Here is a 26,384-nt window from a genome sequence, read left to right as displayed (position 1 = left end):
AGCAATTAAAAACAATGAATTCATGAAATTCTTAGGCAAATGGATGGATCTGGAGGATGTCATCCTGAGTGAGGTAACCCAATCACAAAAGAACACACATGATATATCTTCACTGATATGTGGATATTAGACTACCCAAGATATAATTTGTAAAACACATGAAACTCAAGAAAGAAGACCAAAGTGTGGATAATTCGCTGCTCCTTAGAATGGGGAATAAAATACCCATGGAAGGAGTTACAGAGACATAGTTCAGAGCTGAGATGGAAGAAGGACCATCCAGAGACTACCCTACCTGGGGATCCATCCCATATACAACAACCAAACACAGACACTATTGGATATGCCAGAAAGATTTTGCTGACAGGACCCAGATATAGCTGTCTCCTGTGAGCCTATTTTATTGCCTGGCAAATACAGAAGTGGATGTTCACAGTCATCTATTGGATTGAACACAGGGCCTTTAATGAAGGAGCTAGAGAAAGTACCCAAGGATCTAAAGGGATCCGCAATCGTATAGGAGGATCAAAAATATGAACTAACCAGTACCCCCCAGAACTGTGTTTCTAATTACATATATAGCAGAGGATGGCCTCTTTACCCATCAGTGGGAGGAGAGGCCCTTGGTCTTACAAAGATCATATGCCCCAGTACAGGGAAATGCCAGGACCAGGAAGCGGGAATTGGTGGGTTGGGGAGCAGGGTTGGGGGAGGGTATAGGGAGCTTTGGGGATAGCATTTGAAATGTAAATGAAGAAAATATCTAATAAAGAAAAGTGTAAAAAGTTAAGAAAAATCTAGTATTTCAATATCTTTATACAAAATCATTGAAATTGTATTTTAATTTAAAAGTGTTTCACTATCTCTTGATTCACCCCCCCCCAAAAAAAAAACCTGTAAAAATATGAATAATCCTGTTCAGAAAGTGATTTCTTTTATCTTAGTTAGGGTTTCATTGCTGTGAACAGACATCACTACCAAAGCAACTCTTATAATGGACAACATTTAATTAGGGATGGCTTACAGGTTTAGTTTATTATGAAGGTGGGAGCATGGCAGCGTCCAAGCAGATGTAGGGCTGGAGGAGCTGAGCGTACCACATCTTGTTCTGAAGGTAGCCAAGATGTGGGGCTTAAAGCCCACACCCACAGCGCCACACAAGAGCACACCTCTAATAGTACCACTAGGTAGGCCAAGCATATTCATGCCACCACAGTCCTCTTTGGGCAGTCTTTTCTGTAATGGAAGTGCTGCTTCTCCGCCTTGAGAGAAGGAACAAAAGCAAAGCACTGCATAGTGATGTCCCTGTGCACCACACAGCATGTGTCTCACAGCAGCCCAGTCATCTAGTTTGCAGTTTAATGAACAATGGAGAGTCCATCTGAGGGCAAAGAAATAACACAGTTGAGATACCCCAGGGAGCGTTGTCATGGAAGCCTAGGATAGACACTCATTTTTTTTTTCCATTTTCTGTAATAACTGGCTCATCTGCAGTAATCTCCTACAAATAACATTAGCTGTACATGAGTTAGATGACTAATTACAAATGCTTTTATAGCCTGATTAAACTGTAGATGCTTGAGAGATACAGGATTTAATTTAAAAAGCAACGAACATAATTTTCTTTTGACTAGGAAAGTACTCAGAGACATGTTGTCTAAACCCTTAATCTTAAATTGCCTTTGTATTTCAGTGCTTTGATCTACACTTTAATACTTTTCCTCTGAAAACACCTGGTGTTATAATTAAGATTTGTCATGAATTTTTATAAAAAAAAGTGACCTTTAGACAGTATTTTGATTAAGAAATCGCTTATCAGGTGTTCTTGACGTAGCACCTGCTTGGGAAGTGGTGGCAGAGTCACAGAGTAATCAGTTTCACAAATCTTGCTACAGCCGAGGCTTGTCTCCCACACAAACCTCAAGCGTTTTCTAAATTAAATTCTAATGAGTCAATGTCTTATATCTTAGTTTATTGTAGACTGTGAATTCTTTAAGAAAGAAGCAAGATCCATGCAACTCCCTGTAACTCACCTTTTTTCCTTTGGTAAGTATTTTGTTTTTGAAGCTTAAGCACAGCTTTTAGCAGTGCTGAATGACTTTGCCAGTCGTAGAATATTAAATATTAGCATGTTCTGAGTAGAGTGCTTAGGAAACAGTGTGGTTGGGGGCAGTCATTTGATTGTCAGCCTCTGAGGTGGAAGGTTAGACAGGCCTCATCTAAGTTCTTTTTCTCTTGCTGTGAGAAGGCACCATGACCAAGGCAATTTATAAAAGGAAGACTGTAAGTACTGAACACAGTGGCCGAGCAAGCATGGAGGGTGGGAAGCTGAGACCCACACGGAATCCCAGAGTAGGAGGCAGGGAGGGGCTGGAAAGCTCAGCAAGGCCACACCTCCTAATCCTTCCCAAACTCTTCCTTCTGCTAGGAACAAATTATTCAAGCACATGAACCTATTGGGACTATTTTCATTACAATCCACCTCTGTATTTTCCCATATTTATATAAAATGCAGGAACCAGGTGCTTCTATATGTGTATTTTCTTATGTGATACTGGTCCATTTTAGAGTTATTTCACAGAACAAGCTTTGATTCTTATTATTTAAATAAACCTCACTTGTTTCTTATTCTGATTCTATGCTTGTGCCTTCAACACTGTCATGGTAATTTCTGACACAGAATATCTAAATTGTTGTCTGTCTAATGAAGGTTTCTCAACTATATGTTAATAGATTAATTATGTGGATGGGAGTTTTGCTTGCATGTATCTTTTGTATACCATATGTGTGCAGTACCTATAGAGGCCAGAAGAAGGCAATAGATTCCTGTTATTAGTTACAGGAGTTAGATGCTAATACATCTAATTGTTCACGGTGTTAACTTTGATCTTTTGTTTATTAAAGTTCTACGTCGATTTCTCTACTATGTATTTACTGGTTTTTATTTTTTACCATTACAAATATCTTGTAGGAAGTAATTTGAAAAAAAATGTAGAACTTATTAATTTTAGCATACAGTAGGTTAGTTATTCTTTAGCAAGTAATTATTATTGCAGTCTTCATTATTGAAATCCAGTCTGAGATAAGAGTTGCCTTGTTTATTCATTTATTTATTCATTTATTTTTCAAGACTGTATGAGCTGGTGAAAAAATATATTGGGCTGGGGCCTAGCTCAACAGTGGAGTGATTGCTTAGTGTGAATATTTTATTCATGGTGTTATAATGCTAGTATTATGTACTGTCTTGCTTACGTTGTTCTAGCTTTGGTTTTTAGGGTCTTGTTTAGCTTGGTCCCAGTACCTTTTAGTATGGTTCATGTGTGTGCGTGCAAATACACACACACACACACACACACATACACACACACACACTCACACACACACGTATCCCTTTCATGAAAAATATCAGTGTGGCTTATAATAGGAAATTCCCTTTAAGATTTTTTTTTTCCCCTTACCCGACCCCAGGTTGATGTTTTGGGGAACAAAATGCTCAGGAAAATACCAAAGTAACAACTCTGAATTACCTGTATCATTTAAAAATAAGGTGCTTTAGGAACCCAATCTTCCTAAAACTGGAAATAAGTACTTGACTTTTTAAAACCACCTTCAGTATAACTGAAAGTCATTATAAATACTTTTGTATTTGACAGTTACTGCTTATACGTCAGAGGTAAAACTTGTTGACTTATGTTTTAGACCATCTGTGTCCCTTGTGGCTCAGGTGGCTTCAGTCTCAGCTTGCGCTGGCCCTAATTTCCCACCCTCTGCTTGTACACCACCACAGCGAAGTTTAAAGTTTTTTTTCTCTTAATTTCACAGTTCTGTTGGTATTTTTTAATGTTATTTTAGCAATCAGCACATTTTGGGGAATTCTCTGGTATTATAAATAACACAGTGCTTTTAATTGGACAGGATTGTCTTCCAGGAAGGTGATATTAAACACAAACGGCCTATACTACAACATAGAGCTGCTGAACTTCGGGCAGGTAATCCTCGTGAGCCGAACAGGAAAACTTCACCTGCATTTGCTATTTCACTAAGCAAAGAAACCTTGTTTCTGATTTTGTTTTTATTTTATTTTATTTGTCAACCTTTATTAGATATACCAAGCTTTTAAAGTCAACGTGGTCAGCAAGTGCACTGGAGGCAAAGGTAAGGACGTGTGTGGCCCCCTGAAGAACAGTCTATCTGCTCTGAAGTTTCCCCAAGGCTTATTTCATGTCTTTTCTTTGGTGGATTTTATAGTGAGTACAATTAAATATATCATCATGGGGAAATATTTCTATTTTCAAGAGATTTTATATAGACTCTCTCTTTCTCAATAGTAAACTGTATTTATATGTTTAAAAGTACTATATATTTTGAGGTGGATGAGCTGTCTCAGCAAAGGCCTTTCAGTCCCCAGAACCCACATAAAGGTGGAAGAAATAAATGAGTCCATAAAGTCTCTCTGACCACGTGTACCTATACACAGTAATCATACACAAACATAATATTAACCATAAAGAGTGTCAAACTGTAGGTCTTCATGTGTTATTATAGTAGCAATTCAGGTTTAGCTGTTTAATTTTATTTTAGTTTCTTAGTACTACCCAAATACCTTAATATCTTTTGTGAGCATAGTACTCCATAATCTTTTCTCATGTGCTGTGACTCACACTGATCTTTTTGTAAACTGATTATATGTAGTTTATAGGTAGTAGTTGTATAGCCCATGTACAAGTTAAGGTAGCACAGAGAATAATGCGTCTCTCCTTTGTGTCTTAACAGAAGAAATAACCAGTATCTATAAACTTCATATTCCCTGGTCCTATGAAGATTCACTAACCATCGCACAGTAAGCATAGAAAAAATTTGCTTTAAACTTTGGTGTTCTAAAATAGAATCTGTGCTTAGTTTATTTAAGTTGTATGCATTATTAAAGTTCCTATTAGTAAAATATATGCACCCTTTAGTATCATGCCCATTATTTGAGATCTATAGCATTCTATTTAAACAATATAGCACTTCAATCCTATTTGAAAAATGACCATCTTCCCTTTACCTCCACCATTCCCCGTGTGCTCGAGGGACAGCCAAGTAGCTGTGATATGAGTGCAAGTGTCCACCTGGGACAATGCCTTTGTCTGTTTCCTTCCTCTACATTATTTCATTCTATTGTGTTAAGAATCACCTTAGTCATGGCTGTTTACTGGCACTTATATTTGAGGATTGATGTTCCAATAATCTCTTCAGGGTTCCATCTTCCACAGACATTTCTCTGAAGCTTCATGTTGCTCAGCCAGAAAATGACAGCCATGTGGCACTGTTAAAAATGTACACATCGTCAGACTGTCAGTATGAGGTAAGACATGTTTACATAATTTATAATTTAATTATAGACAAGTAAAGGTCTTTTTTTTCTATTAGCTGCAGATATATCATCATGTGGAATCCCATAAGTATGAGAAATTCAAATGTTAAATATGTTCCACTTTTCTTCTTTGCCATTTAGTATTTCTGTAGCTAGACTGAGCATGTGAGCATCTTATAGAATAAGTAGATACTGCAACTTATTCTAAATTTTAAAGCCCAGAATCCAGAATCTTCCATAAACTGAAGAATTAGCTGCCGTGACTCTGCTATAGCAATTGCCGTGGTGCATACTGGTTTGTACCAGTACTGGGTTAGTTTAAGGATCTTGCCTTTGCTACTTTTTAAAGATTGGATGCTTTTCAGTGGCGACATTATAATACTCCAGTATATGTCAAATGTCTTATTCCTGGTTAGCAGCCCTAAGTATTTGGATTGTGTAATAGGACTAACTCCTTTAGGGTACACTAGGAGATGCCAGATTAATGGAACCTGTTCCCATGACCTGGTTTCAGGTGCTGAGAAATTAATTTGTGTCTCATGGAAGTCATGGATAATAGTTTGCCATCTGTTTCTAACAGTGATGAGTATTGTAGGTCTACTGTGTTTTGCAGTTTAGAATTTTGTACTTCCAATATTAAAGTGATAAGAAGTGTATTATCCTGAGAGCTGAGGCAGGTCAATTTCTGCCACCCAGAATCTGTATTTGAGACCATCCAGGTCTGTGTAGTGAGTTCTAGGCCACCCAGGGTTACACAATGAAAGCCTATCTTTTTTTTGTTTTTGTTTTTATTTTTCGAGCCAGGGTTTCTCTGTATAGCCCTGGCTGTCCTGAAACTCACTTTGTAGACCAGGCTGGCCTCGAACTCAGAAATCCACCTGCCTCTGCCTCCCGAGTGCTGAGATGAAAGGCGTGTGCCACCACCTGTCTTAAAAAAAATAAGTTCTCAGTTTGGCTTCAAATACTGCATGCTTACCAAGTGTCATGTTTTTTGAAAGTCAATATCACATATTTTTTAAAAGTCTATATTTTAGCAACACATAACCATGTTGTATATAATTGTTACAACTTTCTTAAGTTCTCCTTTTTCCAGCTTTCTTAATAGCAAATAAATATTAAAGATGAATTTCATAATATTGCTATGTTTTACATTATTTTAACCAGCATGATCTCTTCATGACATACTGTGAATAATGAGTGGTAAAGGGTTACTACCCACAGACCATCAACATTCAGCCAGTTGTTGAGGAGGAGGTATACCGGAAAATGTATAGAATGGCAAACTGTACTTTAGACAATTAAAATGAGGGTTGAGAACATTCTGGAAGATCTTGTTTAATTGTTAAAGTATGCAGAAGTACTCAATAAGATATAAAATGAATTTAGAAAAAATAATCTCCTTTTTTAACAATTATTTTATACTAGGTGACAATTAAGACTTCCTTTCCACAAATACTTGGACAGGTAAGACAAACTTAATGCAAATTGGTTGATTATTTATTGCTTTGTGATTTGGCAGGGATTGCAATATTTTTCAGTAAATTAGTAATTTTTTAAAGTAGAATTACAGAATTAAGTTATTATTATTAGAATTTGTAGAATTGTGTAATATTAATTAAGACAGAAATTAATGCAACAAAAATTTTTATTGCTGCTTGATCTTTTGTTTTGTGACTCAGGCATAATTAATATTGATAATTTTGTATTTGGTCATGATTGTAATTCAACTGTTATAACGAAACATTTTGTATGCATTATCTCATTTGAACAACCTGTGAGAATTAGATATTTAGATTTTGTTTTGTTTTGTTTTGTTTTTTGATACAGGATTCCTCTGTGTAGCCCTGCCTATCTAGACTTACTTTGTGGACCAGGCTGGGCTCAAACTCACAGAGATCCTCCTGCCTCTGCCTACCCAGTGCTGGGATTAGAGGTGTAAATTTTGTGAACATAATAAAATTCAGTTAATGTGTAAGTGTTTTGTATAAATCATGAAGAAACAAGTAAATTTTAGTTTGAGTTGTATAAAAGCATCATTAAATATGTAAAACTTTATAAAGAGTTAAGGAACCAACTAAAAATTATTTTTTTGTAATGCAAAATAATTTCTGCTCTTGGGATTTAAAGTATGCAAAGGACTTGTCACTTGCATAGCTTAGAGTAAAGGTGGACACTCCTTGTCCTATCCCCATGGCCCATGTTTCAGATCAGTGATGAGATAATTGAAGCTATCTTAGTGTACAGTAACCAAAGACAATTATATCAAAAGAGGAGAAGGTGATACTTATGTTCAGATATAGAAATCTTTCTAAAAAGTAAGACTAGTGTCATTGGATCAAAGGTCTGTACTTTTTAAGATGTCAAAGACTTTGGGTTAATTAAATCCAAAATTACAAAAATGAAAATGCACATGGTCTTTCTCCATCCTTAATGACGTAGCTTGTAGGTCCTAGGGGGATGGACTTGTGTATAACATAGCTAATCGTTGTAGATCCTGGGGGAATGAATTCAAGTGTATAACAACATATCTAATCATTGTAGATCCTAGAGGAATGAACTCAAGTTTATAATATATCTAACTCATCCCACATATGTATATTTTTAGATTCTTTAAATTAGCAAACAAAGCATTGTTTGATGTCATTGTGACATTTTCAAACTGTTTTAGATTTCTCTCCCTACAAGATTCCCATGCCCTCCACTCCTTAACTGCCCATCCCCCTCCCCCAACCCCAGCAACCCCCAGTCTCCTCTCCATTGTTGTGTGAGGAGTCTCTACAAACACCCTGATTAGGGGAGTGTGGTAAGAAAGAAGTCTGGCTCAGCATGACTCAGTGGACAATTTTCATCTAAACTTCTGGAGTCTGACACTGGGTAGTTTATTTTAGGTATATTTAAGCACAACACAGTTTCAAACTAGTTTCTGGTGGTAATTAACCAGTCCTGTGTGTACAGAAAAGCTTAAGAGATGGCTATATTGAAACTCATGACATGAACATGAGTCTGAGGGAGGCAGTGTGACCTGGCTGTACAGATAGTGCAGAGCCCGCCAGCTATGAATCACATTGTTCCGGCCTTCTGGGCTGAAATAGGTTATACATCTCTCCCCCTGAGAGACAGCCCTGAGTGTTGAACATTCCTGATTCACAGTGTGCTCATATGTGAGCACAAGAACCTTTTGTCTCCTACAGTTTCATGTCACATGTTCCCTCATGCCCCCTCCTTCCTCAGCACCTGTTTGTTGCCTGCCTTTAGTTTCCTTTGTAGTTTTTTCAGTTTACACCCATCTGTCTATTTGTCCATCTGTCTGTCTGTCTGTCTGCCTGCCTCTCTGTCTGACTACATACATCAATCACAAGCTGGAATCTGCATATGTGAAAGAACTTGCTTTTTATCTTAAATTTTGTATCACTTTGCTATATTTCAAGATCCATGCATCTTCCTGCATACTTTATAGTTTCATCGGTTTATAGTTGAATAAAATTTCATTACATGAGTATGTGCCATATTACCATTGCCCATTTATTTGTTGATGAGCTTGCTCTGTCTCCTTATTACTGTGGATGGAGCAGCAGTAGACATGGATGTACAAGTTTGATACCATCTTTTTCCATTTCCTTTATGAGTTAAATTTGTTCGTGGACAGTTTCTGATTACTTTCTTTTTTATACATATAAATGCAGCCTTCATAATTCATTAGATATTTTCTTCATTTACATTTCAAATTCTACCCCTAAAGCCCCCTATACCCTCCCCCCCCAACCTGCTCCCCAACCCACCCACTCCCGCTTCCTGGCCCTGGCATTCCCCTGTACTGGGGCATATGATCTTCGCAAGACCAAGGGCCTCTCCTTCCATTGATGGCCGACTAGGCCATCCTCTGCTACATATGCAACCAGACACACAGTTTTGAGGGGTACTGGTTAGTTCATATTGTTGTTCCTCCCATACTGTTGCAGACCCCTTTAGCTCCTTGGATACTTTCTCTAGCTCCTTCATTAGGGGCCCTGTATTCCATCCAATAGATGACTGTGAGCATCCACTTCTGTATTTGCCAAGCACTGGCATAGCCTCACAAGAGACAGCTATATCAGGATCCTGTTAGCAAAATCTTTCTGGCATATGCAATAGTGTCTGGGCTTGGTGGTTGTATATGGGATGGGTCCATGAGTGGGGCAGTCTCTGGATGGTCCTTCCTTCCATCTCAGCTCTGAATTTTGTCTCTGTAACTCCTTCCATGGGTATTTTGTTCCCCATTCTAAGAAGGAGCAAAGTATCCACACTTTGGTCTTCCTTCTTGAGTTTCATGTGTTTTGCAAATTGTATCTTGGGTAGTCTAAGTTTCTGGGTTAATATTCACTTATCAGTGAGGGTATGTCATGTGTGTTCTTTTGTGATTGGGTTACCTCACTCAGGATGATATCCTCCAGATCCATCCATTTGCCTAAGAATTTGATGAATTCATTGTTTTTAATTGTTGAGAAGTACTCCATTGTGTAAATGTAACACATTTCTGTATCCATTCCTCTGTTGAGGGACATCTGGGTTCTTTCTAGCTTCTGGCTATTATAAATATGGCTGCTATGAACATAGTGGAGCACCTGTCCTTATTACAAGTTGGAGCATCTTCTGGGTTTATGCCCAAGAGAGGTATTGCTGGATCTTCCAGTAGTACTATGTCCAATTTTCTGAGGAACCACCAGACTGATTTCCAGAGTGGTTGTACCAGCTTGCAATCCTACCAACAATGGAGGAGTGTTCCACTTTCTCTACATCCTCACCAGCATCTGCTGTCACCTGAATTTTTGATCTTAGCCATTCTGACTGGTGTGAGGTGGAATCTCAGGGTTGTTATGATTTGCTAAAGTTTCATTAACGTATGTGTCTGCCCTTGCATTTGGAGCATAGATATTCAGAATTGAGAGTTCATCTTGGAAGATTTTACCTTTGAGTATGAAGTGCCCCTCCTTGTCTTTTTTGATAACTTTGGGTTAGAAGTCAATTTTATTCGATATTAGAATGGCTACTCCAGCTTGTTTCTTCAGACCATTTGCTTGGAAAATTGTTTTCCAGCCCTTCACTCTGAGGTAGTGTCTGTCTTTTCCCCTGAGGTGGGTTTCCTTTAAGTGGCAAAATGTAGGATCCTGTTTATATAGCCAGTCTGTTAGTCTATGTCTTTTTATTTGGGAATTGAGTCCATTGATATTCAGAGGTATTAAGGAAAAGTAATTGTTGCTTCCTGTTGTTTTTGTTGTTAGAGTTGAGTTTCTCTTATTGCAGCTGTCTTCTTTTAGGTTTGTTGAAGGATTACTTTCTTGCTTTTTCTGGGCCGTAATTTCCATCCTTGTGTTGGTGTTTTCCCTTTATTATCCTTTGAAGTGCTGGATTTGTGGAAAGATATTGTGTGAATTTGGTTTTGTCATGGAATACTTTGGTTTCTCCATCTATGGTAATTGAGAGTTTTGCTGGGTATAGTAGCCTGGGCTGGCATTTTTCTCTTAGGATCTGTATAACATCTGTCCAGGGTCTTCTGGCTTTCATAGTCTCTGGTGAGAAGTCTGGTGTAATGTTACTTGACCTTTTTCCCTAACTGCTTTCAATATTCTGTCTTTATTTACTGCATTTGTTGTTCTGATTATTATGTGTCAGGAGTAATTTCTTTTCTGGTCCAGTCTATTTGGGGTTCTGTAGGCTTCTTGTATGTTCACGAGCATATCTTTCTTTAGGTTAGGGAAGTTTTCTTCTATCATTTTGTTGAAGATATTTACTTTCCCTTTACGTTGAAAATCTTCATTCTCATCTATACCTATTATCCTTAGGTTTGGACTTCTCATTGTGTCCTTGATTTCCTGGATGTTTTGGGTTAGGACCTTTTCGCATTTTGCATTTTCTTTGATTGTTGTGCCCATGTTCTCTATGGAATCTTCTGCACCCGAGATTCTCTCTTCCATCTCTTGTATTCTGTTGTTGATGTTCACATCTATGGTTCCTGATTTCTTTCCTAGGGTTTCTATCTCCAGAGTTGTCACCCTTTGAGTTTTCTTTATTGTTTCTACTTCCATTTTTAGATCTTGAATGGTTTTTTTCAATTCCATCACCTGTTTGGTTGTGTTTTCCTGTAATTCTTTAAGGCCTTCTACCTGTTTAGCAGTGTTCTCCTTTATTTCTTTAAGTGAGTTATTAATGCCCTTCTCAAAATCCTCTATCAGCATCATGAGATATGATTTTTAAATCTGAATCTTGCTTTTCAGGTGTGTTGGGCTATCCAGGGCTTGCTGTGGTGGGTGTACTGAGTTTTCATGATGCCAAGTGGTCTTGGTTTCTGTTAGTAAGATTCNTACGTTTGCCTTTCGCCGTCTGGTAATCTTTGATGTTAGATTTCTAGCTGTCTCTGGCTGGAGCTTGTTCCTCCTGTGCCTCTGTCAGCACTCCTGGGAGACCAACTCTCTCCTGAGACCCAGTGGTTAGAGCACTCTCTGCAGGCAAGCTCTCCTTTGCAGGGAAGGTGCACAAAGATCTGGAGCTTAGATCCACCTCCTGAGTCCTGGGTCAGAGCTCTCCCTGGATGGCGATTCTCCTCTGGTGGTGAAGGGGCCCAGGGGTCTGGGTCTCAGCTCTGTCTCCTGGCTGAGGATGAAGGCCTGAAGAGACCCTGTCCAAGAAGCTCTGTGGCTTCTGCCGGCCACATGCTCTCCTTCGTAGACTGGTCTCAGTGATACCAAGATCCTGGGTGTGGTAGGGCCTGCCGTGTTTGTGCTCAAGATGGCCTGTGGTTGGCGCCAACTGGAGTGAACCTCAGCCACTGGAAGGGCAGGTGTCCTTTGTCCCTGTTTCTGCTGGCACAAGACCCTCCAGGTTTTTTGGAACAGATGTTGCGTTCCACTCACCAGTGATCCCAAGATCCTGGGTGTGCTAGGGCCCGCTGAGCTTGCGCCCAGGATATTCTGATGACTTTAATCCCCCTACCCTACTTACTACCCACCTACCTCTTCCCCACAAATCTCTTTCTCATATTGCTGTTTGTTTTATTGTGTGACCTGCTTAACTGTACTAGGGCCATGCCCATGATTATTGATTTTGGAACTCTCTATTGGAACCTGTTGGAGTTTCACCTGGGTATACAATTCAAGACAGTATCTCCTCCTCTCCCAGAATGTCTAAGTAGCAAATATTTCAACAGTATGAAGTAGAACCCCAATATCTCTTCCACAGCCATGACTGACAGGGCCAGTCTTATACAGTCCTGGTGCAGTGACCACAGCTGGGGGTTCATGATTGCAATTGTTGGGTGGTGTGTAGATGATGGCATTTCACCCCCGACTTCACCCTGCCTTCCAGCTCTTACATTCTTTCTCCTCCCACTTCTATAATGTTCCCTGAGCCCTTTAAGGGGTGACATAAATGGTTTATTTGGCACTGGGTCATCAACCGTATCTCAGTATCTTAGGCATTATGAATCTCTCTCTTCACCACTGTTCACCGCAAAGAGAGGCTCTCTGACTAAAGCTAGAAATGGCTTCTGCCTTTGGTATAAAACTAGGGATTTACTAGGCAGTTTGATGCTGTGTCAATTTCATTCAACAGTAGAAAGTTCGCCCTTCGGGCCTCTGGCCTTCCCAGGCATGGATTGTCTATGGCTCTTGCAGTACCAGGCATAGGTTAATTCCCTTCTGGAAAGTGAGCCTCCAGTCCAGTAGGAGGGCAACTGGCCGAGCCAACAACCTGCCACTGTTGCTGAGATGGGCACCTCTTGCCAGGTGGACTGAGTTGGAGTTAGTAAGCTAGAAAAGACTGTTGGTACCTTTTCTTTTGGGCCACTAGCATCACTCGTGGTACTGGAAAGTCAGCCAGCAGAGAGAAGTTTCCTGCTCACTTCCAGCCTGCCGTCTTTGTGTCTTACAAGCAAAATGTATCTTCGGCAATAGGGTTTATTCTCTAGTTCTAGTGGCCAACTCAGAGAACTGATATGAGACTTTTATTTGGGGGCCCTCTGGGACCTCCCTTCCAGCAGCTCCTATGGAGATACATATCCCACACCCAGCACTGGGTACTTTGTTCAGTGACACAGTCCTTCTAGAAGCAGCACTGGCTACCAATGCAGTGTGTCTCCTTTCAGTATACTTGTGTATGCATGCGCACATGTATGCTTGCATATGTGTGTGTGCAGGTGCATATATGTGGGTATGTGCATATAACCATGTGTGCATGTGTATGTGTGTGTTTGTGTGTGGGGGTGTGTATATATTAATTGGGTTTACATGATAGTGCGTTCTATTTGTCTGTTTCATTTTGGTTAATCACCCCACCCTCCACATCCCCCTACCCCAGTCCCTACTTAAAATTTCCCACCCTAGAATTCTTTCTACTTTCCTCTTTACCTGGGATTCTGCTGTCCCTCTTCCTTTATGGCCTCATGCCTACCAATGCCCCTAGTTTTGTGTACATACACACACTTCTGCTACAATGAAAGGAAATAATTGGGGAAGATGAATAAGAGTAGCTACTTGAATTTTCAGCCTTTAAATAGATTATTTTTTTCATTAAATTACTTTTTTCTGAAAAAGAAAAGATTAACTCTTCTTTAGAGTATTCACCTGACAGAGGATAAACAGTAAAATGTGATCATTGTCTTGGGAGAATTCCATATTGTTGCCTAATCTTTACATTTCAAGGGAAACTGAAATCTGGATTTAAAGATTTCAGTTTTTCACTGTTGATGTCTACTCTAATTGTTAGCAAGTACGATGCCATGTACTGAGCCAAGTGTAGCACGCCTACACTTAACTCTGGCGGAAGACCAGTTTCTGATGGCTGATTTAGCACCTTATGGACCAGCTGTATCCACGGCCTGGTACAACATGCTTCTAACACTGGCCCATTCTCAGTACAAGAAATCTCGTGTTTGGAATACACTGTAGGAGCATGTCTAGAATTCTGGAACAGTTAAGGATGTTCATGATTGATAGCAGTGACCACTCTCAATCACTTGCTGTGTGTCAGTTACCATTTCAAGTGGGAGCATGAGGTGGGTGCATTTAGTGAAATGCTGTCCATCGTTCTCCTGATGAGGTATAGAGATAAGGAGGATGCCTTGCACAAGGACATACAGCTCAGTGAGAGCTAAAGCCGCACATAGCCCTGAAGGCACCAGGCTGCTTAACTTCACTGCATAGCCTACGGTGTGAGGTTCAAGTGATTCTCCTGCCTCCTAAGTAGCTGCATGCAAGCGTTCCTTCCATTCTGTGTAACTAAAGGCTTCTTCACATTCTCCTGGTACATGAGCAAGCAGTCTCTGTCCTGTCTGCTCAGTAGGGGGGGGGAAACCCCCTCAGAGGACTTGGAGAGATGAGAGATGCTTCTCGAACAGTAAACTCGGCTTGCTTTGAAAAGTACTAGGAAAATGAGGAGGACGCTGGGCTTTTTGAAGTTTTACACAGTGTTTTGTGTTAGGCTCAACTGCCATATGCTTCATCCAGGTAGTAGACAATTTATGTTTTAATCAGACTCCATCAGAAAAACTTTAAAGTAAACGAATGCTAATATTGAGAGACATACTTAATGTATATATATAGGAATATCACAATTGAACCTGTGATTTTGTTTAGTTACTGTATGCCAGCGGAACAATTGACTTAACATCACTTTTAATACAGTGTGCTTTATACAGATTATGACATCCTGAAGCACTGGAATGCGTGGCCGTGAGCTTAGGCTGAGTTTAAGTTCAAGTTTCACAGGATTTCCAGTTTAGTAAAGGTTAATAATTACAGCGAAGGATTTGTGATGGCTTATCTAGTGAGAGTTATCATTCCGGCTGCTTTCAGCAGTGACTTGTGCTTTATCTTTATACCCACCTATAAGCATTAGTACTGTCCCCATTTTATTAATTAGCACATAGAGATGAAGTAAGTTAACCATGAACATTTATACTACTACAACATATGGACCCTCCATACCTGAATTCTTCTGTCCTTAAAATAGGGATGAAACCACTTCAAGGTGTTCTTTTTGCTAAGATCACAATGAGATAATGCATATAAGATGCCGGGCATCATGAGTGAACACTGGGTGCTCAGTAAGGATGCTTTCAAAATACCTTATAGCATGGGCACTCAGTTATGCCTTGGTGAAAAAGTCGGATTTTTCTATGATGCTCTACATCAATAATAAATATTATTTAGGGTTGTGATGTTCCTTACTAGAAATGTGTGTGCCGCCATGTCAAGAAAAATGCAAAGTGGAGAATAACCTTTTTTATTTTGTGTGAAAATACTCTTGTTTCATCAGCACAGATATTCCAGTTGACATCTGATTTGCCTATCTTCTAGGTAGTTAGATTTCATGGTGGAGCCCTTCCTGCCTACGTTGTATCTAGCATCCTTCTTGCTTATGGAGGACAGTTATACTCTCTCCTCTCAACAGGTAAAAATGCTCATGCCTTAAAAGCTAATGCTGTTTTAAATGCTGATTTTGTTTGGTTTTGTTTTGCCAGTACTAGAGAGCAAAGCCAGTGCCCTGTGTGGTCGTATTTATTTAGGCTATGATGAATTAGAAGGCATAATAAGGAAGTTCTTAGAATTAACTACCACCTTGGAAACACCAGAATAGGGTGTGATTTTGTGACCAGTCCTCTCCGTGTCTTTTCAGTCCCTTCAGTACTTTTGTCTATAAAAGAAGCAAAAGTTACTGTATACATTAAAAATGACCCATAAGGGTGAGGAAGAGGAGAAAGCAAGGGAGATAGGAAAGGAGGTAAGAAGGAAAGAACCAGAAGGAATGGGAGCAACGAGACAGAAGAGAGGGTTAGTGGTGGCCTGCCAGTATCAAGGGATCTTAGTGGTTGGTGCTTTTCAGGTAAGATCGACATACTGCAGCGTGTCCTTAGGTTTCATCGTTAAGTTCCATACCTACAGTTTCCCATCATCCCACCACTCCCCCTTGTAACCTAGTGAAAACATTGTGTACTTTTGTGTCGCTCATAGCTTAGATTCTGCTGACCATGCCCCCATGAGGGACGTGTTCTTCTGTTTTCTAACACATGTTGGTAATTAAGGCTGTGGTCTTAGAGTTTCTTCTCGACCACACCCTTTCCTCTTGCTGCTAAGATGCTTGTGTTGATAAACTGGCAGTGTGCGTGCACTCGCTAATCTTGCTTGCCTCCCTAGTTTACTCCGTTCGTCCTCCCCATCCTCGCTCCTCTGCCTTCCATCCCTTCTCTTCCTTTTCCCCCTCATCTAACCTGTTTCTCTCCCCCTCCATGCCCCTGCCTTCCCCTTTCTCCCAATTTTTGAGGCAATGCTCTATTACTATTTTTTAAAAATCTTAATGTGGCAAAAGACAAAAGAGTCCACAGAAGTCAGCTTCCCCGAGTCAGCCAAGGGAAGAGCAGATCCAGAATGTGGCTTCCCAGCAGGCCAAGCTTTGGCTCAGCTTGGACAGTAGTCAGGGGAGGTAGGAAGGAGAAGGGGAAAGCGTGGGGCCAAGCTGTGGAATGTCAGGAGTCCTCCTCACCATGTCTGTGGACCACAGCATTTTCTAACTACTCTGTTCTTTAAATGACCTTCACAAAACTTCAGTGCCCTTTAATAGCCTTTCTGTTAAGGTTTAATCCATTAATTCTCATGGTGGATTTTTCAAATACAGTGTGTTATCATTGGTTTTCTACACTAAGCTCCCCTTCCACCCTTTGTGCTCTCCGTTTGTGTCATGTGTCCCTGTGTAGCTTATCCCTAGATGTGTCCTCAATCTCCTCATCAACTTTTCACCCTTTCTTGGTCTCCCTTCTATTAGAATGGACTCTGGTTTACACCCACTTACATGCACACATATGCACTTATATGCACACATATATGCATTGCAAACCAAGGTCAGCATTTAGAGAGAACGTGGAACTGTTGCCTTCTGAGTCTCAAACACACTCTGAATCGTGGGGCTGCTCTGGCAGTATGACGTCAGCCAGATTAGTATGCTTACTCCACTGTAGAAAGAGACACTCCATACTGCTTTGTTCTAACAGACTGACAAGTGATTCTTAATCACAGATCTGCTGGATTGTCTGAGGAGACACTAGGGATATTTGAAACTCACTGTTCTAGAACAAATGCAGAGGTAGTTATGCAGCAAGCATGAAAGTCATGTCACCTGTACACACTAGAATGAGTACAGTACAATGTAGTTATAGGATAATAAGGTAGCAGAGAAATTGGAACCTTCATATGTAACTGTAGGAAATAGCTTAGCAGTGCTTCAAATGGATGAAAAATTACTGTATAACTCAGCCCCTCTATTCCTAGGAACATACCAAAGTGAACTGAAAGCTTTCATCCACATAGACAAGTACACAAATATCCACAGTAGTACTATTTATAAGTAAAGCAGTTGCTAAAAAGATATGAAGGGCTGATGGTATAACTCAGTGGTAGATAAAACACTTGCCTGGTGTGCAAGAAGTCCTCCCTAGTTTGATCCCTACCACCTCAAAATAAAGTATATATATATGTTTAAGTATGATTGAGTCTTGACAAGTGTTAAATGAAAGAAGCTAATCACCCAGATCATACATTCTATGATTGCATTTATAGTACATGTGCAGAATAGGAATATCTATAATGACAAAAGGAAGATTAGCGATTATCAAACAGTGGAAAAATTAAAAGTAATTTCTTTTGGGTCATGAAAATGTTCTAAGACTGACTGTAGTGATAGATGTAAAACCAAATATATTAAAAGTCATTGAATTTATGGACTTCAAGTGGATGGACTGTATAGCATAAGAATTATATCCCAATAAAAATATCAAAATCACTTATTGATATTTATAAAAACAATACATGTAAAGCCCTGGCTTTGGCACCCTAGATTTCCTTAACAGATGACTAGATGTGTGGATTTCAGTGAACCTTCCAAGAGTACTGTCTGTGGTAAAGCTATAGACCCTTGCAGTCTGGGGGTAAAATGTTATTCTTTTGTTATATGTTACTGTTGGAATTGTGAGACAAAGTATCTTTGTGAATTTTTGTTGCACACAAATGATTTTCTTTAACCACCAGGTTATTGCTTAGAATATGCTACCATATTGGATAAAGAAGCCAAGCCATACAAAGTTGACCCATTTGTAATTATGATTAAGTTTTTGTTGGGGTAAGTTTCATTATCTGTGATAATCTTGTTTATAAAATAATTATGTTTGATTTCATAATGTAGTATGAACTTCTATATATATTTGGCAATTGATATATTTTATTAATTTGAATTTTCTTTTAGGAAAAGACCCAGTATGCTTATTCTCAGTAGTGAAATCATTTCAAAAGTTAGTTATAGATCATTCCAAATAGCTGTTGGCTTCCTGACTTTAAGCTGCTAAACACTGTATTAGTTGAGGTAGGGATTGATTGACAGGAGTACAGGAGCACCCAGATACATAATGCTTAGTAGACTCACTTGGAGGATAAGTTACTTGTTTTGTTCATTAGAATTAAGAACCAAGGACTGAGAAGGTCCCTTGGTGGGTAAAAATGCTTCTGTGAAAACATGAGTTGAATCCCTAGTACTGACTCCAAAGCCGTTTGCCTTAAACCCCTCCTCCCCCTCCGACATTGAGTGGGAAAGGACAGTTGGAACCTGAGAGCTTGCTGGCTGAAATGGTAAACTCCCGGTTCAGTGATAGACCCTATCTCAAGGGAATAGGCATAGAGTTGTAGAAGAAGGGGCTCAGTCTGTGTACAGTATAACACACACACACACACACACACACACACACACACACAGAGAGAGAGAGAGAGAGAAGGGAGTGGAGTATAAACCACACATGGTTGCACACACTTGTAACCCAGCACTCATAAGGTGGAGGCAGGAAGATCTACACTTCAAAGCCAGCCTGGGCTACATGAACATTTATGCGAAAAACAAACAAAAAGAAATAAGATTTGTTTTCAGTATATTTTATAAACTATTTTAGCACATTATGGATTCTGGTAGATGGCTAAACACCTCAGATGATAATAAACAGTTAAACAACAGCTGTTGCAATTTCATTTGTCTTTGCTTCTACTTTATGGTCTCATTTGTCTGCCTTACAGGTATAAATGGTTTAAGGAATTATGGGATGCAGTGTTATTACCGGAATTAGATGCCATCGTTTTGACTAGCCAGAGTATGTGTTTCCCTCTTGTATCCTTGCTTCTCTTTCTGTTTGGAACATGTACTGCGTACTGGAGTGGTCTACTCTCTTCTACATCTGTGCAGCTTCTTTCTTCATTGTGGCTAGCTCTGAAAAGGTAAAGTGATGCCAAAAGCTTTCTTACTACTCTCAGTGAAGAAAATACAGGGGCTGCGGTGTAGACCAGAGGAAAAGCATGTGCTTAGTATGTGCTAGGACCTGATTCTGAGCCTAACCCTCAGCACTGAAAAGAAGCAGAGAGGAGGGGATGTGCAAAATCAGATGCAAGTTCACACGCATTTCAACAGGAGTCTTGTCACCACTTTGTAAATAAAGGCTCTGACTTCTGTTATCACACTCAAAGGAAGGAGACTCCAATCCTGGTCCTTACCACCTGATTAGATGAATGGCTAAATTCTAAAAACACTACCTGAGGTTGTATTGAGTACAGGCCCAAAGGCAGTTTGAATTTAAAGTTACTCGAGGCTTTCCTGATAAAGTTACTCTCAGCTTTTTGTCAGTGAGACCTCAGGCTTCACAGATGGAAATGTGTTCTTCTGTCAGGCTTGCATGACACAGGACCTGTCAATAATTGCCATGTTTTCCTCCTCAGTGACAGTCATAATGACTGATTGGAGTAATATTCACATTGTCTTATAGAACTGTATATGACGTCATACCTTTGTTGAGAAGTACTTTCTTGTTCACTTTGTGTTCCTCACATATTAACAAGATTAATAACCAGCAGAGGGCCTAGTAGAGCTCTTCCGGCTTGTTGCTTTCCCTTTGAACTGCTCAAGCTGTTCAGTGTTTGCAGCCTCAGACACTCTTAGATTTTTAAATATTTACACATAAATAGTGTGAAATCATATATAACCTGAAGGTTATTGTACAGTTTCCATAATACACCTGCATTTTGACTGTGGCCTACCAATCAGCTCATGGATTGGAATGTCCTCCTGTGACATGAGGGATCCTCAGCCTATACATTGGTTTGGTTTTTTTGACTATATGAATATACTGTATTTTTTTTTAAAAAAACCTTGTTCCTTTTGTTCCAGACCTGCTGAACTTCCTAAAGATATCAAGGTGATGTCACCAGACTTGCCTGTTTTGACAGTTGTCTTTCTCATAGTGAGCTGGACAACTTGTGGAGCACTTGCCATCCTTCTGTCTTACCTGTACTATGTGTTTAAGGTATGTGCATCAGGAAAGCAGAAGGCCTGGGCTTTGTGTTAGGCACCTGTAGACTGTCTCATAGGCGTTAGGATCACAGACTGTGATTCTCCTGAGTGCAGCCCTCTGTTATATCAGAAAATTGATGGTGCAAAGGTGATATTTTTTGTTCTTTGTTTTTTTGGTTTTTTGCATCATGGTTATTTAATATATATTTAGTTAAGTATAGAATTGAAATTATTGGTCTGAGTGGGGATTTTGATTAAAACAAAGGAAGAAAGGTGTAATCTATTGTTTTAGGTTGCTTTTTGTTCTTGCAAGCATTAACTTTTTAAACATTTTAAGACTGGACTTAAACTTTTCAGAAGTAGGAAAAGCAAACTTTAGTTTTAATCATGTTGTCAGTCATGTCGATGAATATGGACAGATATGGCTGGAGAGTCAAAGGCAATGATAACAATAATCAAGCTGCCTGCCAATTTTCCTGCAGAGACAGAGAACACTGAATAATAAATGGCCAGCCTCGAAGTGGATCTAGGAGGCTACAGGCTACATGCATGGTGCATTGATCATGTGGTGCACTGTTGACACCACACTAGATAACTGCTTTTACTGACTCTTTAAACACTGAGACCTGCACACTGTAGATTATTTTCAGTTTTCTAAAGGGAAGTTTTGTGCATCTGAACAGCAGTGTAGAGCTACTTCAATTTATAAATTACATGGTTAGGTTCTGTTTTTTAATTAGAAATATTTTTTTAAAAACTGACTCAAAGCCAGGCATGGTGGTGTATGCCTTTAATCCCAGCACTTGGGAGGCAGATGCAGGTGAATTTCTGAGTTCAAGGCCAGCCTGGTCTACAGAGTGAGTTCCAGGACAGTCAGGGCTACACAGAGAAACCCTGTCTCGAAAAACCAAAAAAAAAAAAAAAACCAACAACAAAAAAAAACCTGACTCAAGGCCAGAACTCCATCAGATATTTGTGGGAAACAATAAATTTACAATTTTTTCTTAAAAGTCTTGTAGGTAATTTACCACCACATATAATTGAACTTTTTTATATAATATTAAATATAATCAAATTTTTGACCTACAAAATGTAAAATTACTATAGCAAACCATTATTTACACATAAGATCACAGGATTTAAACAGTCTCTGCATAGTCTGGAAGTTTGTATTATTTATATTGTGGTTTTCTTTTTTTTAAAGAATTATTTATTATATTTATATGAATACACTGTAGCTGTCTTCAGACACACCAGAAGAGAGCATCAGATCTTATTACAGATGGTTGTGAGCCACCATGTAGTTGCTGGGAATTGAACTCAGGACCTCTGGAAGAGCAGTCGGTGCTCTTAACTGCTGAGCCATCTCTCCAACCCTTTGTTTTTTGTTGTTGTTGGGTTGTTTTTTTTTTTGTTTGATTTGGTTTGGTTTTTTGTTTTGTTTTTTCGAGACAGGGTTTCTGTGTAGTCCGGGCTGTCCTGGAACTCACTTTGTAGACCAGGCTGGCCTCGAACTCAGAAATTTGCCTGCCTCTGCCTCCCAAGTGCTGGAATTAAAGGCGTGCGCCACCACTGCTCGGCTGTGTTTTTCTTTTTAAATCCATAAGAGTTAGCATCTCTTATGATTTCTTTCTTAAAATATCATTTTAAAAATGTTTAAATAAAGTCTGGTTGCTTTTTTAAAAATGTTTTCAGTATTGCTTATTTTTATTTTATATGTATTAGTGTTTTGTCTACATGTGTGTCAGTGTCCATGGAAGCCAGAAGATGGCTTTGAGAACCCTAGAAGTAGAGTTATGGAGGCTTGTGAGCCATGAGGGGGCTTGGAACCAAACCCAGGTCCTTTGCAAGAGCAGATAGTGCTCTTTGTCACCGAACCATCTCTCCAGCTTCATGTTCATATTTGTATTTTTAATTTTCATAATGCTTCTCAGTTTTAACTTTTTAAAACAGGCCTATTGGAGCACTGACTGCTCTTCTAAAGGTCCTGAGTTCAATTCCCAGCAACCACATGCTGGCTCACAATCATCTGTATTGTGACCTGGTGCCCTCTTCTGGTGTGTCTGAAGACAATGACAGTCTAGTAGCATACATAAAATAAATACAATCTTATTTAAAAAAAAAAAAAAGTCTATTGGTTTTGTTCCAAATACAAGTAAAATTAAAGTAATTTCTTCTTCCTAGGTTGTTCATCTTCAAGCCAGCCTAACAACATTTAAAAATAATCAGCCAGTGGTAAGTTTTTGTTTCTAAACTCTATATGGCTGATATGAAAATACTTGAGAAAATATACATTTGATTTTTTTTTTCTTTATTGTTGTTTTGACGTTTGGGGGTGTGGTGGCTTGAATATACTTGACTCTGGGAGTGGGATTATTAGGAGGTATTGGCTTGTAGGAATAGGTGTGGCCTTGTTGGAGGAAGTGTAGCACTGTGGGGGTGGGCTTTGAGACCCTCTTCCTAGCCTCCTGGAAGACAGTATGCCCCTGACTTCCTTTGGACGAAGACATAGAACTCTCAGCTCCTCTGGTGCTGTGCTTGCCTGGATGCTGCCATGCCTCCTGCCATGATAATGCATTGAACCTCAGATCCTCTAAGCCATCCCCAATTAAGTGTTATCCTTTATAAGAGTTGCCTTGGTCATGGTGTTTCTTCACAGCAATGGAAACCATAAGACAGAAGTTGGTACCAGGGACTAGGGTATTGCTGTGATAGGCCTGACCATGTTTTTGTTTGCAGGAATGTGGATTTGAGGACTTTGGATTTGGGAAGCAGTGGAATGCTTTACCTAGTACTTAATGGACCATTCTAGTGGAAATATGGACGGCATTGGTGCAGAGGGTGATTTGAACTGTGGGAGCCTGGCTCAAGAAGTTTCAGAGAAGAATATTAGTATGTAGCCTAGAGACTGTTTTTGTGATATTTTGATCACGAATGTAGATTCTTTTTGCCCTTGTCTGAAGAGTCTGCCTGAGGCTAAGGCATACTCTTCAGGTAAAAAGAATCAGATTAATGGCACTGAAAAAGAAAGTCTCAGCAAAGCCCCGCATAGCCTTTTTTCCTCCAGCTTACTCTCATGAAGAGTATTTTCCTCAAGCATAGCAAGCTTAGAAAGGAAAAATACAAAATGTCTAGTTCAAGTAATAAAGGGTCACCAGGAAGTCAAATGGAGCTGAAGCTCATGTTTAAGGAGATAAACAGATTAAGAGCATGGTAATCTCAGGGCAGGATCCCATCCAGCTTAGTTTATTGTTTGTCTTGGCAGTTGAACAAGGAATAGTTATATCATGTTAGATGTTGTCACCTGGTTATCGTTTTCATTTGGACTTTTTGTTTGTTTGTTTGTTTGTTTTGAGGTTTTGTTTGTTTGTTTGTTGTTGTTGTTGTTTTTTGAGAGAGAGAGAGAGGGTTTCTCTGTGTAGCCCTGGCTGTCCTGGAACTCACTCTGTAGACTAGGCTGGCCTCAGATTCAGGAATTTGCCTGCCTCTGCCTCCCAAGAGCTGGGATTAAAGGCGTGTGCCACCACACCCGGCTCTCATTTGGACTTTTAATCTGGAATGAACTACAGTCCAGAAATGGAGGGCACACTTGTAATCCAGATCTTGAAGCTGGAAGACACAGGCTTTTGATCTGGATCTTGAGGAATAATGACCATGAAAAGCTTTGGCCCAGGCAAGGTGGTACACAACTTTAATCCCAGGAGACTAAGGCAAGCAAATCTCTGAGTTCAAGGCCAGCCTGAGACAGCAAGTTCTAGGTAAAGAAAAGCTTTGGCTCAGCGTGGTGGTACACACCTTCAATCCCAGCATTCAGGAGACACAGCCATGCAGATCTCTAGTTCAAGGTCAGTCTACAGAGGAAGTTCCAGGACAGCCAAGTTTAGGCAGTGAAGGAGTTGGAAAACAGAAAGTTGGTGATAATGTAATGACAAGGGAGTCATGTTCCAGTCATGTGGCTCTGGCTTTAGAGTCAGGAATAGAAGGGACTACTGGAACAATCGATGCTGGTTAGCTGGAGCTAAGAAATTAGCGGTGATTAAGAAGAGACCAGCATCACTGAGGTGAAATTTTCTGGGAAGAGTTTTCTGAAAGCACAAAGAAGTTGTGTTCCAGCGATAGCCAAGGTTTTACCTTATGCTGCATCTGGACTTGGTAATGTGTAATAATCACCCAGGTAGTACTGGTTTTAAAGGTATGAAGGGGTCATGGAGATCAGCTGAGGCTTGACACTGTGAGAGGCCAGGGAAGCCATTTGGTGACATCATCTCCTCAGTTGCAGTAGATAGCCCAAGGCTGTAGGCGTCATGCAAAGAAGTTGGTGCTTGCACACCACATAAAGGGGGACTATGAGAGGGTTTTGGTGAGGCCTAGTTATAGTTGAAGAGCCCAGCATATTGGATACACCAGTACCATGGCAGAACCACCAAGAAAAGCAGCAGCAGTGGAGTGGAATCACCCTGATCCTGGAGTGCTACAGAGGGCAGAGCTGGAGATATGACCCAAGCCCTTTGGAGGAGCCCAGGAGATCATGTATGGATCCCAAATGTTGGAATAAGAAGCTGTGAAGTTGAAGTTTACGTGGAGATCCCAAGATGTTAGAGATGCCAGAGCAATGGGATACCTGCAGAGGAAAACTGCTAACAGTAAAACCTGCCCAGGAGAAAGAAGTCTGTTGCAGTCAATAAAGACGAAAGGAGTTGGATATCTGAAGAGCACTTTGACATCTGACCTGAAGATGCAGAGTTTGGAGTTTTTCAAGATGGCTTTTAGTCTTGTTTCATCCCATATTTCCTCTCTAATAAGTTTTGTAATGGAAATGTATTTCCATGTTTGAGGCATATGATCTGCTTTTTTATTTTGACTTTGTAGGAGATTATAGTAAAGTGATTGTATGAATCTCAGAAGAGACTTTGAACTTCGGACTTTTATCAGTGTTGAGGCTGCTAGGGACTATGGGAACTTTTGGAGTTGGACTCAATGTATTTTGCATAATGCTATGGCTAGGTATGGCCCCCATAGACTCGTGTGTTGTGGAATGTGGTGGTCTGAATATGTTTGGCTCAGATAGGGACACTATTAGGAGGTATATTGGCTTATTGGAGTAGGTGTGGCCTTATTGGAGGAAGTGTGGCACTGTAGGGGTGGGCTTCGAGACCCTCTTCAGAGCCCCCTGGAAGACAGACTGCCCTGACTTCCTTTGGATGAAGATGTAGAACTCTTAGTTCCTCCAGCTCCATGTCTACCTGGACACTGCCATGTTCTGCTTTGATGATAATGCCCTGAACCTCTAAACCTGTAAGCCAGCCCCAACAAGTAGTGTCCTTTATAAGAGAGCCAGGCGTGGTGGTGCACACCTTTCGCACCTTTAATCCCAGCACTTGGGAGGCAGAGGCAGGCGGATTTCTGAGTTTGAGGCCAGCCTGGTCTACAGAGTGAGTTCCAGGACAGTCAGGGCTACACAGAGAAACCCTGTCTTGGAAAGAGAGAGAGAGAGACAGAGAGACAGAGAGACAGAGAGACAGAGACAGAGACAGAGACAGAGAGAGAGAGAGAGAGAGAGAGAGAGAGAGAGAAGTAATTTTTATGATGTCTCTTCTGAGCACTGGAAACCCTAACTAAGCCAGGGGTGGCGGGGTGAGGATTTTACAGTGTTTAAAGGGAATTATGAATTTATTAACTTTTTGAC

At 40.1% G+C, this 26,384-nt stretch overlaps 1 protein-coding gene across 1 annotated transcript in view; it reads left to right on the top strand.

The window, feature by feature from the left end:
• The window catches only part of Pgap1 (post-GPI attachment to proteins 1), an 81,376-nt gene that overhangs the window by 42,861 nt on the left and 12,131 nt on the right, over window positions 1–26,384 (top strand). Inside the window, exons 14-24 of the mRNA XM_021198047.2 lie at window positions 1,971–2,046; window positions 3,916–3,989; window positions 4,104–4,155; window positions 4,774–4,840; window positions 5,239–5,347; window positions 6,782–6,820; window positions 15,685–15,778; window positions 18,406–18,496; window positions 19,435–19,632; window positions 20,576–20,711; window positions 22,883–22,933. Coding sequence (XP_021053706.1) covers window positions 1,971–2,046; window positions 3,916–3,989; window positions 4,104–4,155; window positions 4,774–4,840; window positions 5,239–5,347; window positions 6,782–6,820; window positions 15,685–15,778; window positions 18,406–18,496; window positions 19,435–19,632; window positions 20,576–20,711; window positions 22,883–22,933 — 987 coding nt within the window. The remainder of the gene's footprint in view (window positions 1–1,970; window positions 2,047–3,915; window positions 3,990–4,103; window positions 4,156–4,773; window positions 4,841–5,238; window positions 5,348–6,781; window positions 6,821–15,684; window positions 15,779–18,405; window positions 18,497–19,434; window positions 19,633–20,575; window positions 20,712–22,882; window positions 22,934–26,384) is intronic.

This window comes from Mus pahari, chromosome 5 (genome assembly GCF_900095145.1).
Source record: "Mus pahari chromosome 5, PAHARI_EIJ_v1.1, whole genome shotgun sequence".
NCBI lineage: Eukaryota > Metazoa > Chordata > Mammalia > Rodentia > Muridae > Mus > Mus pahari.
This window is presented reverse-complemented; position numbering and strand designations above follow the sequence as displayed.